This window comes from Trachypithecus francoisi, unplaced genomic scaffold, assembly GCF_009764315.1.
Source record: "Trachypithecus francoisi isolate TF-2019V2 unplaced genomic scaffold, Tfra_2.0 Lachesis_group4, whole genome shotgun sequence".
Lineage (NCBI taxonomy): Eukaryota > Metazoa > Chordata > Mammalia > Primates > Cercopithecidae > Trachypithecus > Trachypithecus francoisi.
The window spans coordinates 8,918,004-8,937,581 of NW_022681469.1; the positions used below are offsets into that span (position 1 = coordinate 8,918,004).

The following is a 19,578-nucleotide window of genomic DNA, read 5'->3' on the forward strand; positions in this document are numbered from 1 at the left end:
TGAGGAGAACAGAAACTGGGGAAATAATTAAGAGGTTGCCAGAGGGGTGGAGCAAGATGACTGAATAGGAACAGCTCTAGTCTCCAACTCCCAGTGCGAGCGACACAGAAGACCAGTGATTTCTGCATTTTCAACTGAGGTACTTGGTCCATCTCACTAGGGAGTGCCGGACAATCGGTGCTGGTCAGCTGCTGCAGCCTGACCAGCGAGAGCTGAAGCAGGGCGAGGCATCGCCTCACCTGGGAAGTGCAAGGGGGAAGGGAATCCCTTTTCCTAGCCAGGGGAACTGAGACACACCACCTGGAAAATCGGGTGACTCCCACCCCAATACTGTGCTTTAAGCAAACGGGCACACCAGGAGAATATATCCCACACCTGGCCTGGAGGGTCCCATGCCCACGGAGCCTCCCTCATTGCTAACACAGCAGTCTGCGATCTAACCGCAAGGCAGCAGCAAGGCTGGGGGAGGGGCGCCCGCCATTGCTGAGGCTTAAGTAGGTAAACAAAGCCGCTGGGAAGCTTGAACTGGGTGGAGCTCACAGCAGCTCAAGGAAACCTGCCTGTCTCTGTAGACTCCACCTCTGGGGACAGGGCACAGTTAACAACAACAACAACAACAACAACAAAAGCAGCAGAAACCTCTGCAGATGCAAATGACTCTGTCTGACAGCTTTGAAGAGAGCAGTGGATCTCCCAACACGGAGGTTGAGATCTGAGAAGGAACAGACTGCCTGCTCAAGTGGGTCCCTGACCCCTGAGTAGCCTAACAGGGAGACATACATAGGCTCAAAATAAAGGGATGGAGGAAGATCTACCAAGCAAATGGAGAACAAAAAAAAGCAGGGGTTGCAATCCTAGTCTCTGATAAAACAGACTTTAAACCATCAAAGATCAAAAGAGACAAAGAAGGCCATTACATAATGGTAAAGGGATCAATTCAACAGGAAGAGCTAACTATCCTAAATATATATGCACCCAATACAGGAGCACCCAGATTCATAAAGCAAGTCCTTAGAGACTTACAAAGAGACTTAGACTCCCATACAATAATAATGGGAGACTTCAACACTCCACTGTCAACATTAGACAGATCAACGAGACAGAAAGTTAACAAGGATATCCAGGAATTGAACTCATCTCTGCAGCAAGCAGACCTAATAGCATTGTTATACACTAATAACAGACAAACAGAGAGCCAAATCATGAGTGAACTCCCATTCACAATTGCTTCAAAGAGAATAAAATACCTAGGAATCCAACTTACAAGGGATGTGAAGGACCTCTTCAAGGACAACTACAAACCACTGCTCAACAAAATAAAAGAGGACACAAACAAATGGAAGAACATTCCATGCTCATGGATAGGAAGAATCAATATCATGAAAATGGCCATACTGCCCAAGGTTATTTACCGATTCAATGCCATCCCCATCAAGCTACCAATGAGTTTCTTCACAGAATTGGAAAAAACGGCTTTAAAGTTCATATGGAACCAAAAAAGAGCCCGCATTGCCAAGACAATCCTAAGTCAAAAGGACAAAGCTGGAGGCATCACACTACCTGACTTCAAACTATACTACAAGGCTACAGTAACCAAAACAGCATGGTACTGGTACCAAAACAGAGATATAGACCAATGGAACAGAACAGAGTCCTCAGAAATAATACCACACATCTACAGCCATCTGATCTTTGACAAACCTGAGAGGAACAAGAAATGGGGAAAGGATTCCCTATTTAATAAATGGTGCTGGGAAAATTGGCTAGCCAAAAGTAGAAAGCTGAAACTGGATCCTTTCCTTACTCCTCATAGAAAAATTAATTCAAGATGGATTAGAGACTTAAATGTTAGACCTAATACCATAAAAACCCTAGAAGAAAACCTAGGTAATGCCATTCAGGACATAGGCACGGGCAAGGACTTCATGTCTAAAACACCAAAAGCAATGGCAGCAAAAGCAAAAATTGACAAATGGGATCTAATTAAACTAAAGAGCTTCTGCACAGCAAAAGAAACTACCATCAGAGTGAACAGGAAACCCACAGAATGGGAGAAAATGTTTGCAATCTACTCATCTGACAAAGGGCTAATATCCAGAACCTACAAAGAACTCAAACAAATTTACAGGAAAAAAACAAACAACCCCATCAAAAAGTGGGCAAAGGATATGAACAGACATTTCTCAAAAGAAGACATGCATACAGCCAACAGACACATGAAAAAATGCTCATCATCACTGGCCATCAGAGAAATGCAAATCAAAACCACAATGAGATACCGTCTCACACCAGTTAGAATGGCAATCATTCAAAAGTCAGGAAACAACAGGTGCTGGAGAGGATGTGGAGAAATACGAACACTTTTACACTGTTGGTGGGATTGTAAACTAGTTCAACCATTATGGAAAACAGTATGGCGATTCCTCAAGGATCTAGAACTAGAAGTACCATATGACCCAGCCATCCCATTACTGGGTATATACCCAAAGGATCATAAATCATGCTGCTATAAAGACACATGCACACGTATGTTTATTGTGGCACTATTCACAATAGCAAAGACTTGGAATCAACCCAGATGTCCATCAGTGACAGACTGGATTAAGAAAATGTGGCATATATACACCATGGAATACTATGCAGCCATAAAAAAGGATGAGTTCGTGTCCTTTGTAGGGACATGGATGCAGCTGGAAACCATCATTCTCAGCAAACTTTCACAAGAACAGAAAACCAAACACCGCATGTTCTCACTCATAGGTGGGAACTGAACAATGAGATCACTTGGACTCGGGAAGGGGAACATCACACACCGGGGCCTATCATGGGGAGCGGGGAGGGGGGAGGGATTGCATTGGGAATTATACCTGATGTAAATGACGAGTTGATGGGTGCTGACGCGTTGATGGGTGCAGCACACCAACATGGCACAAGTATACATATGTAACAAACCTGCACGTTATGCACATGTACCCTAGAACTTAAAGTATAATAAAATAAAATAAAATAAAATAAAAAATAAAAAGAACAACAATGTTCTTTATCCACTCATAGTAACTGGAGGGACTCCAGCTTTCTTTTCAGAGACAGCAGAGAGACTACTATTATTTTCTAACAGAGGAGAAAACTGAGGCCCAGAATGCTGAGATGCATAAACAAAGCCACCCACTGTGCGAGATCTGGAACCCTAATCTAAAACAGTTCATTCTCCTTCCGTCCCTTCATGCATCTCTTCAGATCTCAACCTACCTACTTAGTAATAAGATTATGGGAAATCAGGAAATGATACCTCAAGTCAAAGATTGGTGTGCAGGAATCTGAATTATGAAACACAGTTTCTCTTTGGTCATCTGTGCTCAATCTTAGGGGAAAAAAAGCCCTTATAGATGTTTGGAAATAGTATACATTATGAAGAAAGTTAGGGTGAAATCTCCAACTATAATTGTGAATTTGTCTGTTTCTCCATTTCTGTCCATTTTCACTTCTTGAATTTTGAAGTTTCGTTATTTTTTGAAGCTGTTAGTTATTAGTTAGGTGGATGCACAGCCAGTATTATTGTCTTGTTGATGAATTAATTTATTATTATTATACTACTTATTATTATGAAGTATTCTTCTTTATCCCTGTGAAGAGATAGCACTGTTCTAAAGCCCACTTTGATAACTAATATAGCCATTACCGTTTTTGTATGTCTAATGTATGCATGATATATATCTTTTTCAGTTCATCTACATTTAACCCATTTGTGCTTTTATATTTAAAGTGACTTTCCTTTAGATAGCATACAGTGAAGTCTTGCTTTTTTATCCAATCTGACAATGTGTCTTATAATTGGAGCATTTAGAAATTTACATCTAATATGATTATCAATATGGTTGTGTTTAAATCCATCATTTTGCTATTTGTTTTTATTTGTTCCAACTATTCTTTTTGATGCCAACTTTTTTGTTTATTTTAAAATGGAGTCTTGCTCTGTCACCCATGCTGAAGTGCAGTGGCGCGATCTCGGCTCACTGCAACCTTCGCCTCCTGGGTTCAAGCGATTCTCCTGCCTCAGCCTCCCAAGTAGCTAAGACTACAGGAGCATGTCACCACACCAGGTTAATTTTTGTTTTCTTGTTTGTTTGTTTGTTTGTTTTTGTTTTCTGTAGTAGAGATAGGGTTTCACCTTGTTGACCAAACTGGTCTCAAACTCCTGACCACAGGTGATCAGCCTGCCTTAGCCTCCCAAAGTGCTGGGATTATAGGTGTGAGCCACTGCACCCAGCCTTTTATGGCAACTTTTTAAAATTTCTTTTTATTCCCACTATTGCTTTATTAGCTGCACCTTATTTTATTCTCTGTAACACCACATTCTACCATCAGTAAATATTATGTCACTTCATCCGTAAGACCTTTATAATATTATACTTTCACTCCCTTCTTTCCATCTTCCGCATTACTGTTATCAAACATTTTACATTTACATAAAAGGTAAATACAATGAAAATGCTTTCAAGAGTCTATCAGCTATCTTCTAAAGAAATTTTAAATGATAAAAATAATATTTTATATTTATCCAAGTATTTACTATTTTTGATCTCTTATTCTTTTGTGGAAATCTCAGTTGACATCTATTTTCATTTTCCACCCACTTGATCTATCTCATGGATCAGTCCTGAGCAGCCTGTTGTCCAATGTCTGGAAACAATTCCTTTATATATTTTACCGTTTTTCTGGTTGTTTATGGAAGGAGGGTAAGTAACAATTCCCATTACTCTATCATGGCCCAAAACAAAAGATTCTTCCCCCATTGCTTTTCTTGCAATGTATTCATTTAAAAATACCATATAATTTGTCCTATTGATTTTTCTCCATTCTGAATTTTTCTGTTTAATATCACTTGCCATGTTCCTCAGTCTCATACATTTTTATAAATTGGAATTTAGTTGTGGTTGATTTGATCAAAGAGGTCACAATCAAGTTCAACTTTTTGACAATATTACTCGTAGATGGTGTTGTATATTTCCATCAGGGGGCACTTGATGCTTTGCTTTTTCTCTTTTTATGTTAGCAGTTATTCACGAGTGTTGTATAGACCCATTACCTTACTGGATATTGCAAAATGGTAATATCATATTCTAACATGTCCTTTCTGTTAAGTAGCTAGAATATTTTTTATTAAGATATTCTCTTCCTCTTCAATTGTTTGGTAGCTAGAAGAACAGTTTATGCAGGCAAGGGAGAAGAATTGCTTCATAAACATCAGGATGAATAACAAATGAATAAAACATTTAAATACTAGAAAAAAATGTCTTAAGTCCTAGAAAGAAACAAAACAATTCCATTAAAATCTATACATGTGGAAGGTATGACTCAAAAACCAGAAATACACATCATTTGATTAATTTGCCTGCATAATAGTGATACACTTCTACATAACAAAAACAAAGTAAAATAGGACAACCTGAAAAATAATATTTGTAACTCATAGAATAGACAAGTGACGAAGCTCTTCTTGTGTAGAGTGTCAGGCTGTGTTTACTGCTTATTACAAATGTATCACTGTGGTGCTGGATGTCAATAGCTGGGGATGCTGGGCATGTGTGAGGATAGGGAGTGTATGGGAACTCTGTGCTTTCCACTCAATTTTGCTGTGAATCTAAAACTGCTCTAAAAAATTAAGTTTGCTGATTGTAAAGATGCAAAATCCAACAATTCATTGTAAAAATGGACAAAATATGTGAAAAAATTTTAACAGAGAAACAAACTGATATTAAACATATAGAAAAGATGCTTAATCTCACTCACATGGAGAGAAATGCAAATTCATCAGATTTTCAAAACCCATGATATGAGAACAAACATGCACCTTCACACTTCATTAGTGAAAATACAGAGTGGCACAGCCTATGTGGAGGGAAATGTAGCAAACAATCCAGTACTGTTTGAAACTGCAAAGTTTTAGAAATATCCCAAATGAAACAGTTTAACACAAATGCAGGTATTGATACACAAAGGACTACTGTGCAGTTGTATAAAACAAATAAGGAGACTCTGTAGATATTGAGATGGAGCAATCCTCATGATATGTTGTTAAGTGAAAAAAACAAGACATAGAGCCATATAAACAGTACACTACCTTTTATGATTAAAAAAAAAAAACAAAAACAAAAACAAAAGGGAGAGAGAAGAAATTAAGAATCTATGGCCAGGCACATGGGCTCACCTATAATCCCAACACTTTGGGAGGCTGAGGTGGGAGGATTGCTTGAAGCCAGGAGCTTGGGCAGTATAGCTTGGGCAGTATAGCTTGGGCAGTATAGCTTGGGCAGACCAGCTTGGGCAGTATAGTGAGACCCTCCCTGCCCTAGTCTCTGCAAAAAAAAAAAAAAATGTAATTAGCTGGGTATGATGACACTTGCTGGTAGTCTTAGCTACTTGGAGGCTGAGGCAAGAGGACCATGAGCTCAGGAGTTCAAGGCTGCAGTGAGCTATGAACATGCCACAGCACTCCAGCCTGGGTGACAAAAGGGTCTCTATATCTGAAAAAAGAAAGAAAGAAATTAAGAACGTGTGCTGTGATTTGTTTATATTTTTAGAAAGAAACAATGTAAGTATACCCAAGAAACAATGATTATTTTTAAAAAACTGTGGGAGAACCAGGTAGACAAGGTGGAATCAATATATCTTAATATTTGCCTTTTCATATTCTTTTGTTGTTTGAATCAGGTAAATATATTATTTATTCAAAAATTAGATGTGAAAAGAGTCCCCAGTCTTCCTTATCACAAAGTCATAATATATTCTTTACACTTAAGTTTATTTTTTCCAAAGGAAGTTGAATGTAACATCTGTGCTGTGTTGCAGCTGCCCCAACAACCAAAGATTGCTGTTGTACCCTTATTTGTACAGAATATAATTCTCTAGCTGAACCTTGTCTGACGTTTACAGTCTGTTTTATTTTACCTCACAAGTGTAAGGGGAGAAGTGGATTTTCAGAAACAGTCATCCATTAATGAATAAAACTTAAAACAAATATCAGAAGCCCCAGAGATTGTCTTTAAAAATTGTGTACTAAGAGTTAGTAGTAGCTAGAGGTGATTCATTCATTAATTAAAAGGGAAAATAGTTTGTAATGTTAAGCTAATATCAGAGTACTTTTGGGGAAGATAAATGTGATTAAAATATTTTGGGCCGGGCGCGGTGGCTCAAGCCTGTAATCCCAGCACTTTGGGAGGCCGAGACGGGCGGATCACGAGGTCAGGAGATCGAGACCATCCTGGCTAATACGGTGAAACCCTGTCTCTACTTAAGAATACAAAAAACTAGCCGGGCGACGAGGCGGGCGCCTGTAGTCCCAGCTATTCGGGAGGCTGAGGCAGGAGAATGGCATAAACCCGGGAGGCGGAGCTTGCAGTGAGCTGAGATCCGGCCACTGCACTCCAGCCTGGGTGGCAGAGCAAGACTCCGTCTCAAAAAAAAAAAAAAAAAAAAAATTTTGGTATGCTCTTGGAGTGAAATAGAAAAACCGATTGTCTACCCCACCAGGCATGACCGTTGATTTACTTAGACAAAACCTTGGCTTGCAATGTTGTTGGATTTATGCAAAGCCATTTTCTTGAAGTATTTGAATCGAATATTACCTTTATTTTTCTCTTGGCATCTCTTTTGTAACCAAACATATCTTAATTTCACCTGAGGACAGATGGGTGCCTCCAGCAGAATTTAGGATGTTCATGTACTTAGAAATACCAAAAAGTAAGCATGTTAATACTTTTCGAACCACTATTCACATTCCGGGTGTTACTGTTTAGATTCAGAGTGCCGATGAGCCTCTTCTTTCCTCGATAGCTCTGAATAATAGCATATATGCATAAAGAATGAAGTCAGTTGGGCAAATGATAACCTTTTCATCCAAAACACAGAACCCCCTAAGATGTTGGAGTGAAGAACACAGCAAGAATCAAAGTTCAAAATGAGGCTTCCCAAATCTTCTTTCTAAATGGAGTAACATGAGCCCACAGTACAACTCAGCTAACATCCATACCACATGAGACTGAGAAAAGTAAACCTGAAGAGGAAAGGTTAGCCTGAATCTGCCCGAAATAGACCTACTCCAGTCAGCTTATAACATGGAAACAGGAAGCCCCAGGCAGGCTAACTACACATGGGTGCAGGGAAATCTAGGAATCCAAGAGAAGGAACATGGCATCTTGGTTTGAGGCAAAGTAACATTAGTAGTGAGATCTAAAATACAATCTAAAAGTTACCGGTGAGCTGCTACTAGGTAGTATAGCTGTCGACAAAAAAAATAATTTCCAAACCAGGAACAAAACAATACTTTCCAAAACAGGTTCCAAACCAGGAACCTTTTCCTGGTTTGAGGCAAACTAACATTAGTAGTGAGAACTAAAATACAATCTAAAAGCTACCGGTGAGTTGGTAATAGTGCAGATGTCGACAAAACCATAGTTTCCTACTGTCAATAACAAACATGTTTCTATATTGCAACAAATAAAATGCTATAATGTAAATACTGAAGAGTGATCCCATTTTTAATGAGGTGGGCCTTCTAGGCACACTCTTGTCAAAGCAGCAATTCTCTACTTGCTGTGTGATTGTAAACTTGACTTTGGAACTGGCTCTTGTAATACAGTCTACTACAGCCTTCATACATATTGCCACTGTATTCATACATATTACTACTGTAGGGGTTTGGAAATCAAGGGGACAAATTGTGGGGTGTTAAAAACCACAAACTTTTTTCCAAACCTGTAGCTTCAAATTTTACATACTTTGCTTGGTGCCGAGATAAAAGGCAGTACAATGTTTATTCTGCATCCAATGAGATGATTATGCAATTTTTGTCCTTCATTCTATTAATATGGCGTAATACATGACTGATATTGTATACTGAACCTGTCTTGCAACAATTACTACATGTGCCCCCAGGTTATGTGTTAATAATAGGTGCGAGATTTTGCATTATACTAGCTCTATCCTGCACAAGAATAGCATGCCATCAAGTGCAGAAATCCTTAGCAAAAAATTCTGGACGTAGTATTTCCAATAAAATCAGTAACTTATCAAGCAGTTCTAAGTACCCTGTGAGGAGCCAATATTGCAATGACTTTTAGAACTCCAGTTAGAAGAAATGAACAAGTCATTGATCTTAAGCTGCATGAGGAGGGGCCACAGAGAATATGAAACTACAAGGGTAAACGATAAGCCATTTCCCAAAACATCCCCTAAGAACAAAGGAAGTATGAGGCCAATCGCTGCAAAACAGGAAACACACCCCAAAATATCTTCTCTCAGCCAACATTAAGAGATTTTAAGATAGTGGGGAAAACATGAGAACCTAAGAAACTGAAAACAATCAAACAACTGAAATAACAAGCAGCAACCAGCAAACAGCTAGGAAAAAAAGCAGCTGGAGAAAATTCAAAAAGAAACAGCCCTTCTCCAGGAGCTAGAAGATTTAGAAATGAGTCTTTTAGATATTTAAGGAACATAAATTGAATGCCAGAAATCAGTATAAATATATCTTCTTGTTAAACCTGATGGGGTACTCTAAACATTCTTATGCCCATACTTGATAATCATTTATGACGTATCCAATATTCTGAATACGTGGGGTTTTTAAATGTTTATTAAATTGACTTTTCCTACCTTTCAGTATAATGTGGAAGGGGGTAGGAATGAGTTTTCTTAACCAAAGCTTGACAGACTAAAAGAGAGATATTATTATCCACTAAAGAACAGTCTCTCAAAGACACAAATAAAAGCATCTTACACTTTTTTAAAAGAGAAAGGAGCAAAAGGAAGAGTGATCAAAATCAGGAAGGAAGGCTGCGTGCTGACTCTGCATGTTCTCTGCAGAATCTCCAGTAAAATTTCCTGAAACTAACACAACAGGAAAAACAAAAAGTCAAATAGGAATAATTGTGCGTGTGAATACCAGGTTTTTTTGTTTGTTTGTTTGTTTTTTAAGTAACAGTAAAAACACCACATTTTAGGCTTTCGGAGTCTTGCACCAACAAAGAAACAGTGCATAATTCCATAGGACTGAGGATGTAGGGGAAAGGCTGAGGAAAAAGAGGACTTTTAGAAAGTGGAGAGGATTTCAGGATTTTTCTTTCTTTTAAATTAGTATTATATTTATTCTTTTTCATTACCTTGCTCCTTTTTTAATTTTTATTTTTATTTCAATAGTTTTTGGGGTACAGGTTTTTTTTTTTTTTTTGGTTACATGGATAAGTTGTCTAGTGGTGATTTCTGAGATTTCAGTGCACCCGTAACCCAAGCAGAGTACAGTGTATCCAATGTGTAGTCTTTTATTCCTCATCCCCCTCCCAATTTCCCCCCGCCCAATTCCTCAGTCCATTATATCATTCTCATGCCTTTGCATCCTCATAGCTTAGCTCCCACTAAGAAGTGAGAAAATACACTATTTGGTTTTCCATTCCTGAGTTGCAAGTGGGATCTCCCAGGGCACCACTAGACAGGTCAAATAATGACGTTTTTCTAGAAATGGGACTTTTAAGGAGGTCTAACTCCATTCAGCCCCCTTCAGTGGCTTCCAGGCTGCTAGTTTTCACAGTGATTTCAGTTTTTTGGTTTTTGAGGTTACCACAGAGTCCCTGGGGGTAATTAGAAAGGGGCAAGTTGAAACATGACAAAACTCACTATTCTTACTATTTTTCTTGAATGAACACTCTCAATATTGCTTCAAGCCTTGGATTGATACCCAGAGTTCTGGGGAAAAAAAAAAAAAAAAAAAAAAGTTGATTCTTACTATCTTTGACAGTGTTCTCTATTTTTGTGGAGATTTTTGGAGGGCATTATTCTGCTATTCCCACTGACATCATCTCACAATTATATTTGTCTTATAAATATACAGCATTATGGTTGCAGTGTGAAAGGTAATTTGAGAGAAGCAAGCCTCAAAACAGGTCCAATCCAAAGAAACAGTTGCAACAATCCAATCCAGAAATGATGGTGACCCTAACTTGAGTAGAGATAAGGAAAAAAAAATGTGGATGCTCCAGCGAGATATGAAGCCTTTATAATCACAACTCTTTGTTATTTATTGGAAGAAACAGTCAAGGCTTCTGGCTTGGACAACTTGACAGATTATGGCACCATTTGCAAAATAGGAAACCCAGGAAGGAAGGGATGAACAGCCAGTGGAGCCAAAAGTGGTGCCCATGAGAACCTCATTACCCAGTGAAAACACAAATAGAGGAAAGACCAAAGGTGTTTAGCGCATGCTCCAATACCCAGTAGACCTTGCAGTGTTGACTTGAAGCTATGGTGGCCAGCAGGATTGAAAGGCATGCTTTGTAGTTAACAGTGCCTAGTAAGCAGCACCCAGTGGAGAAGGATTTGGATGAGGACAAAAGTAAAAGATAAATGCCACGTGACAAGTGACAGAAGTTTTCGGAGCTAATGTAACTCATCCATTGGGAAACCTCAGAAATAAATTGAGAGGAAACAGGAACTTGCTGGCAGCCCATAGTGCCGCAGGAGCAGGTGGGTTGCAAGCTAGGAAAACATTCATAATTATTGTCGACACGATGTCATTTTAAACTTCAGGTTACTGATGATTTTCGAAGGACAAGTTACAAATATATTCCCAGAGGGTCTTTTAGGCATGACACCTTGGCCCTGGCTTGGCCCCTTTTAATCAGCCTACACACTGCCCTATAATCTGTGGGTCAGGAAATGCAAGCCCGCCACACCACCACCCACCAACATACATGAGGACGATGTGAAGTGAAGAGCAATAAACAGGAGCTGTTTGTAGCTGAAGAGGAAAATACATCATGCTGATCAAGTTGTTCACAACTAGATTCTACACCAGCCTGTTGAGCACATCCTGTGTGTATTCACAGAAATACAGAGGTGCAAGAGTGAAGGCCACGGAGGTTTGTAAGGAACATCAAGCTGCCTCTCATGGGAGAATGAGAGGTGAGGCCTGCTAATGCCTTCATCTGCTAGGGAGGATGATAGTGCGCTAGTGGTAGAGGCTGGACCAATGGGCCCATGGAACAAACTAATGTAATGATGGGCTAAGAAGGAGAGGGCTTTTACTGAAAAGGTGGATGCTTCATTTGAGGTAGGAGGAGAAGAGGCTCATAGCTAAGTGGCCTGGGGATTCTTCTAGGGAAGTGAGCTTGCTGGCAGGCTTCACAGATCATGTCAACAACTTAGCTGACTCCCTTGCAGAAATGTAGCCAAATTTTATGGGATTTTCTGTCTTTATGGTATCATGAACCTTTTTTTTTTTTTTTTTTTTTGCTCTTTATGCTAAGTTCATCACAAAAGCCTTGTCCTTCAGTACATCTTTCTCAGTGCAGGAAAAGAGAGAAATGAAGTGAAAAAGATTGCTATGAGGAAGGAGAGGAGGCTGGGGGTGCTGGAAGACATTGTGAAAAAATAAGCATGTTCTGAGTGCATTAGCAAAACAGAGACACTGTAAATAGGCAAAAACCACTTCCTTAGAAGTTACCTCTCCCACTGTCTAGTGAAAAGAGGTTTGGACCATCTGTATGTCCTGCAATCTAGCACATTGTTCCACTGTATCAGGGTCTCTCAGCCTCGGGACTATTGACATTTGGTCCAGATAACTCTGTTGTTGGGGACTGTCCCGTGCATCTCAGGATGTTCAGTAGCATCTCCGGACTCTATTTACCACATGCCAGTAGCACCCACTCCCTGTTGTGGCAACTAAAAATTTCTCCAGGAGGCAGGGCGCGGCGGCTCACGCCTGTAATCCCAGCACTTTGGGAGGCCAAGGTGGGCAGATCACGAGGTCAGACGATCAAGATCATCCTGGCTAACACGGTGAAACCCCATCTCTACTAAAAATAAAAAAAATTAAAAATTAGCCGGGCGTGGTGAAGGGCGCCTATAGTCCCAGCTACTCGGGAGGCCAAGGCAGGAGAATAGCCTGAACCCGGGAGGCGGAGCTTGCAGTGAGCCGAGATCGCACCACTGCGCTCCAGCCTGGGCGACAGAGCAAGACTCCGTCTCAAAAACAAAACAAAACAAAAAATTCTCCAGGAATTGCCAAATGTCTTCTACAGGGCAAAATTGTTTCCAGTTGAGAACTAGCACATTACCTCAATGACGTCACATTTAAGAGGCAGGAAAAGCACTAGGTGCCCAGCATGATAGCGGCCTTGGTAAGGCACATATGTTTGAGAGAGAGCAGAATATCAATTCTGGACTTTCAGCTCAAGGAGGGTCTTCAGTGAGGCATGGAGGATGTCAGGCAGTTACGCCAGTGAGGAAGGGATGCCACTCTTGAAGGCTTTCACTTCAGAAAGCAACTTGCCGTTCAGCTCCAAGGAATGCAGCTAGCTGGCAGCCTCCAGCTGCAACGCTGTCAGGCCCCACCTCAGCTTCTGAGCTGAAGCCATGCTTTCTCCAGCCAGTCCCTAGCCTAAAGCTGAGCACAGCAGAGCTCCTAGTGTCTGTCCAGTGCAGGACTTGGCTATTGATCTGTCTTTGCCCCAGAATTCCTTACTGAGCTGGCCTGGGCTTTGCCAGGCTCTCCCTGCCCAACTCGGCTCCTCCCCACTTTCCTCTTGCAAGTGTCCAGTCTAAATGACAGTCTGAAGGCTTTCCCTGACCAATTCTGCTTCATCCCTCTTTTGTCTTCCATGGGCATTCCCCGCAAATAAACCTCTTGTGTTCCTAACTCTTTCTCAGCGTGTACTTCTCAGAGAAACTGACACAGCAGTATTGTCGCCCCGCTCAGACTCGGACCTAAAGAAAAACAGCAAGGTACGTTAGAGCCAACCTGTGAGAGGATGCCACATTGCTTAGCCTACACATCACCCGCCTTGTGCAGCTCCCAGTGTCACCTGCTCAGCCATAGGTAGCACACTGGGATTGGTTTCTGTCTTCAAGCAGAAGGGAAACTCAGGGAAGAAGCACAAAATGCCTTTCAGACTTTATTCCTCCCATGTTTCTGGTTCTGATACTGGTTACATTGATTTGTCTTTGCTATAGTAAGATGTCCAGAGTGAAAGATCACTGAGCTGTCTGGGACCTGCCACCCAAATGGCTGTCACCCAGTCTAAATAAATGTCCTCAGGTACCAAGGATACAAAAACCTCGCCTGAGTCAAGGCATCTAAACATCGCAATTGTTTCTTCATGAAGATAGGCTCCTTCCCTAAATCAGAAAACTAGAAATCAGAAAGAGAATATGAATTCATAATCTGATTCATCTTTATTATTTCATTCAACTAAATATATTTACACACTTTTTTTTTTACTTTCCAACTTTTATTTCAGGTTCAAGGGGTACATGCACAGGTTTGTTACATGGGTAAGTTGTATGTCACAGAGGTGTGGTGTACAGGTAATTTTGTCACCCAGGAAACCAGCATAACACCAAATAGGCAGCTTTTCAATCTTCACCCTCCTCTCACCCTCCACCCTCAAGTAAACTCTGGTGTCTATTGCTCTCTTCTTTGTGTTCATGGCACACACATTTTCTAGAAGTTCTCATGTTAAGGGTTATATGGAATCCAAAAGTATTAATGGCAACAGCCCATGCTCTTTTAAATGGATTAATGTTGACAGTAACCTGATATTGTCTAGGGGAAGAAAATGGATGACAAAGATTATGCCCTCAAACCATGTACAAAGTGCTCAACATTTAAAACATCTTACCCTATATCTACCCAGAAGAAGGTTCCAGATTTCTCTTCACATATCACCCATCTCTCAAAATAATCTGCTCAGCCATGGAAAGAACACCACTGTCTTGAAACCAAGAAGCAAGCTCGAGTGTAGAAGCCACATCCCAGTGCAGGTGCGACAGAAAGATAGAACAAAACTGGGATGTTGACACCCACAGACCCAGACTGCCTACTCCTTGGCTTCCCGACATGAGATACAGGAAGCCCCTGCTGTTTTTAAACCATTATTATTGGAGTTCTCTGAGTTTTAACCTGTTTCCTAACCTCAGCAGAAAGAGAGGGAGAAAGAGAAATGCAATGGAGATTCCAATTAACCTTCTCTAGAGGAAATCTAGAACAACACTTAGAATTATAGAACTTTGCAAGATTCTCTGATTTTGGCAATCTTACTATGCTTCTAATTTCTGTTCTAGTCTATGTCACTGTGATAATTAGCAATAAAATCATTCAGAACCTCCATGACTCATGTCTGTTTCCTCAGGGACAGCCAGCAAGAGGAGACTATGTCCCATTTCACACCTAGGCGTGGAATATGAAGAGCAGTAAGGAATAGCTACCATATGAAGAAAGGAACACTCTAGCTCTGAGTCGCATCCCAAAGGAGACAGGAGAGCTCAGGGAGCCAACAGCCCTGGACAACAGAGAGGCCCTCTGGAGTCTACTTCCCACTTCTGCCATGCCCAGGAGTATGCTGAACGCTGCCCTGGTCTCATGTATCTGGATCCCCTGGGTTGCTGCACGACTATCTATATTCTGATCCCAGGTGGCCTCAGCCTTGATCACAGTGTCTATCCTGATTCCAACCTACCTACACAGGTAAGGTGATTCTTGTGACTTGATTCTACCTCTTATTATCAGCCTAATGTCTGAAACCTTTTTCCAGATTTCCCCACCTTGTATCTTCTCTCTCTGTTATAATCCCCTACTATTCACCCCCACCTGCCATTTATTTATCTACAAATAACTGATACATCACAAGGTGGGATGCATTTGCCTCTCAGGCCCTTAAAGCCATGAACCCTCTTCCCTTCCCACAAGTCATACCATGCCCCGCCCCTCCCCCCAACCTGAGGGTATCTCTAACCGAAGAGACCCCAGGCACTTCGGCTACCTATGGTAACTTATCTTTTAAATTTTTAAGGAGTTTTTTGGCTTGGGAGGTTTGCTGGACATTTTTGGTTAGTTTGCTGACGTTCTCCTGTGTATGGGGATACCCGGACCACCCACTTTTCTTTCTCAGGTTATTGACCATTGTTAAAAGAGCTTTCACCTGGGTTTCCTGGGCCTGGCCAGTTTCTTTGTTGTTAAAAGCACAATAACGCCGCTCACACTTTTTAATAATGTTCTTAAGGGCTTTGTTATCTGAGTTCCCGATGAAGTCTTCCAACTTCCCTGTCCCTAGGTCTTCCTTCCGGGTGAACAGCACAATCGTGTATTTCATAAAGTCTGCTCCAAAGATGGCCTCCAGTTGTGCCACTGCTGTTTTGTCCTCTTCAGTGAATCGTCCCAGCTGGAACACCAGGACAAAAAATGTGTCCCCTTTTTCACAGCAGGACAAACAGCGCTTGACCTCCTCTTCTAACTGGGATGGGTCTTTTTCGACTTTCAGCATCTGGTTGAAGGAAGGAGTGTCCACAACCACCACCTCCTGTCCGTCCCAGGTCCTCCTGCCACTCTGGCTGGTCTTGGTGACTGGCTGGGCCCGGAGCTGAGAGGTAAAGACAAGGCTCCCGAGGATAGAGTTCCCGGTCGCACTCTTCCCAGTCCCACTTCTCCCCACGAGGACAATGCTCAGGGTTTCTGTCAAAGGAAAGTTGGAAAGATTCGTGACCATGGGCTGATCTGAAATTGGATTTTAAAGTTATCCCATGAAGCAACATTATATCACTAAAACAAACAGGATGTTCAAACAGCATCAAGGCCTCCTTCTCACCCAAGCAGGGGGATCTCCAAACACGGGAATGACTTGGACCAGTTCGCTTAGTCTGTGGACTCATGGCAGGACTTGGACTACAGTCTCCGTCCAGGGTTTATCCACCAATGTGGCACTGTTCCTATCACTGAATTGGCTCTGCTCCCTTTTTGCAGCACCTTCCAGACTCCCTGGCACCTGTAAGTGCCCCCTGGCCTTCTTACTCTCTACTTCCCTCAGCCACGTCCCGTCTACACATCTTATCCCTTTGTCTTCTGTTCCTGTTACAACTATATCTTCTCACTCCCAACTACTGCTAACTATAGCAACATCTCCTTACAGTATTTAAAGAATTATTCTGTAAAATTGACTTTCATGAAAAAGGAACTCTACACACCACTGATAGATTATCAGTTTCCTTAGTTATGTAAAAATTCATTTCTCATTGAAACCACATTGAACTTAATTGCCTTTCACTGATGAGTCAAAGAAACTGCATGGTTATAATAATGAATATCCGCTAACACTGTTGGGTGTGTGGTGTCCATGATGGAGAAAGAGAATGAATTTCCCTATAAATGGAATTTACAGACGCATAGAGACCTTACAATATGTGTTCTTTGCAGATTGTCCTTATGCTTTTGCACTTGCACTGTGACAGTCCAGTGCTCATTCAAGTCTCTTCATAGTTCTCTTCCATTATGAATTTCATATCAAATAGCTAATATCTACTTCAAAGCAAAGGAGGAAGAAAGCACATCTCATGCTCTTTCTTCAAGGGGAAATTATTAACCTGTTTATCCTGAACTTCAACTTCATAGTTATGCTCAGCAGATGAACAATAGCTTAATCTTCCAACACTCCCATATTTGTCATATATTTCAGTCCCTACTTCTGTACCTACAGAGGGTATGATTCTCATATACCTCTGAAATCCGACCTCACTCCCCATCCCATATTCTCTAATTCAATATTCTTAATGTTCAATGTCTTAATCTTCAAAGTTCTTGGAAGATTTCCTTTAGAGATGTGAACCCCCATCTCCACCAAGATTATTCTTTTTTGTCCCCTAACAAGTGTCATGCTTAGCCTGACATCTTTGCTTCAAATTGCTGGTATACTCTCTGGAATATCTTCCAGCTTTCTGCTCATCCATTTAATGCCTACCCATTCTCTAAAACCTGTTTCAAATTGGGTTCTCTACACACAGCCTCTCCTGAATTTCCCACGTATCTGTACTTCTAAAGGAGGGTTCAATAAGAAGATATGCTCCTTTGGGTTTTATGCTCTTCCTGGATGAGGGTGTTTGAAGCAGAAAAAAAACGGGATAAGTAAGAATGGGAAGGACCTCAGCATAGGTAAACTGAACGTGTAGCACTAAGTGGGTGAGGAGTCCTTCTTAAGTAGTAAAAAGAGCAGTGTGCCAAGCTCTGGGCAACAGTATACTGTGGGGAAACAAAGGGTTGGAAAGCATCAGCTTCGTTCCTCAAGACCCACATCATCCAGTTGAAGAGATAGTAGGGATCATGAAAAAATTAAAGATCAGTTCAAGAGAATGCGCATGGAAAGGCTCTAACTTCGGTATAATTTGAGAAGCAAAGACAGAGAAAAGAGTTAGTGAATAGAACAGACCTGTCCTTCCTTTATTTTTCTGCCAGTTTCAATTTCTTTTCTTTTGTAATTCAACTTTTATTTTAGGTACAGGTACATATGCACCATAGAATAATAGGCAACCATAAAAAAAGAATGAAATCCTGTCCTTTGCAGTAACATACATAGAGCTGGAGGCTGTCATCCTAAGCAAATTAACACAGAAACAGAAGACCTGTCCTTTTTATCTTCTCTATGCCTTTTAGAAAATAAAAAGTTATTGTATATTTTATACCTTTTTTAATGATATATATAAAAATATATATTCTATTCACAGCTTTACCTTTTTCTCTGAAAACACAATGCTTGTTCCCATTCTGATGCACCATGCTCTCAATTTTTTCCAGGAGTTCGTCCACCTGCCTTTGCTCTTCTTCTCCTGTTGCCCGGTAGTTGAAGGCAACGTATCTGTTTTTACATTTCTGGATGAGACTATGGGGAGTTTCACTGCTCCTTCTTAAGACTGTATCTAGATCCTGATCCCCTAAATCTTCTTTCCTCGTAAAGAGTATGATCATGTACTCAAAGAATTTTTCTCCAAAACTGTTTTGGATGGTGTTCAGCACTGCCTCATCATTCTTAGTGTAAAAGCCCAGTGGTGTCACCAGCAGGAAGGCATGGGGGCCTGTACAGATGTGTTTTCTAACTTCTGAGTCAATGTTCTTTAAAGTTGAGATGTCCGGAGTATCAGTGATCGAAACTTTCTTTTTTCTCCAGCTTCTGCTCTCAGACGAGAAGCTCTGGGTTACTGACCGCTCACTAAATCCAGTCTGAAAGGCCCGCCTCCCCAGAATGCTGTTTCCTGCTGCACTTTTTCCAGCACCGCGTTTCCCCACGAGGAGGACTGTCAGTTCTGATGTCCCCAGATTCTGCTTGGGTCCTGTGGACTGCAGCTGCCTCTCCCTTGGGCCTGTGGGACAAATGGACAGGTTCAGAGTCTCTTCCTGCAGTTGAATATGGATGTGGGCAGGTTTTATGATTTCTCATCCCTGCCAACTTATATAGAGAATGGCAACAACACTGTAAACCAGTAGAACTCTACTCTTGGCCAGAGGCTCTCCATCGAGGTAAAAGCCACAAACAGGAGCAGGAGTGAACTCAGAGCTAGTCATGGAGCTTAAGATTCCCCAGGAACACGAACATGCCAACTTTGGCCTTCATTGGTCTTGGTCCTCAGGGTTCCCCTCATTTTGTTATCAAATGTAAGTACTGGGGCCTACCAAAGGTAAGTACTTACCAAAGGTAAGTCCAGGGGCTAAGGCAGGAGCAGTGAGAATCTGATTTTCAAATGCCCCTTGGTGTTATAAAATCAAAT

At 41.1% G+C, this 19,578-nt stretch overlaps 1 protein-coding gene across 3 annotated transcripts in view; it reads right to left on the reverse strand.

The window, feature by feature from the left end:
- Nucleotides 1–14,203: 14,203 nt before the first annotated feature.
- The window catches only part of GIMAP8 (GTPase, IMAP family member 8), a 31,506-nt gene continuing 26,131 nt past the window's right edge, over nucleotides 14,204–19,578 (reverse strand). For all 3 annotated transcript variants that reach the window (XM_033193688.1, XM_033193689.1, XM_033193690.1), the window contains 2 exons: nucleotides 18,547–19,173; nucleotides 14,204–16,501 (listed from right to left, as the gene is read on the reverse strand). In XM_033193688.1, the coding sequence (XP_033049579.1) occupies nucleotides 15,813–16,501; nucleotides 18,547–19,173 (1,316 nt within the window). In that variant the 3' untranslated portion in view covers nucleotides 14,204–15,812. The remainder of the gene's footprint in view (nucleotides 16,502–18,546; nucleotides 19,174–19,578) is intronic.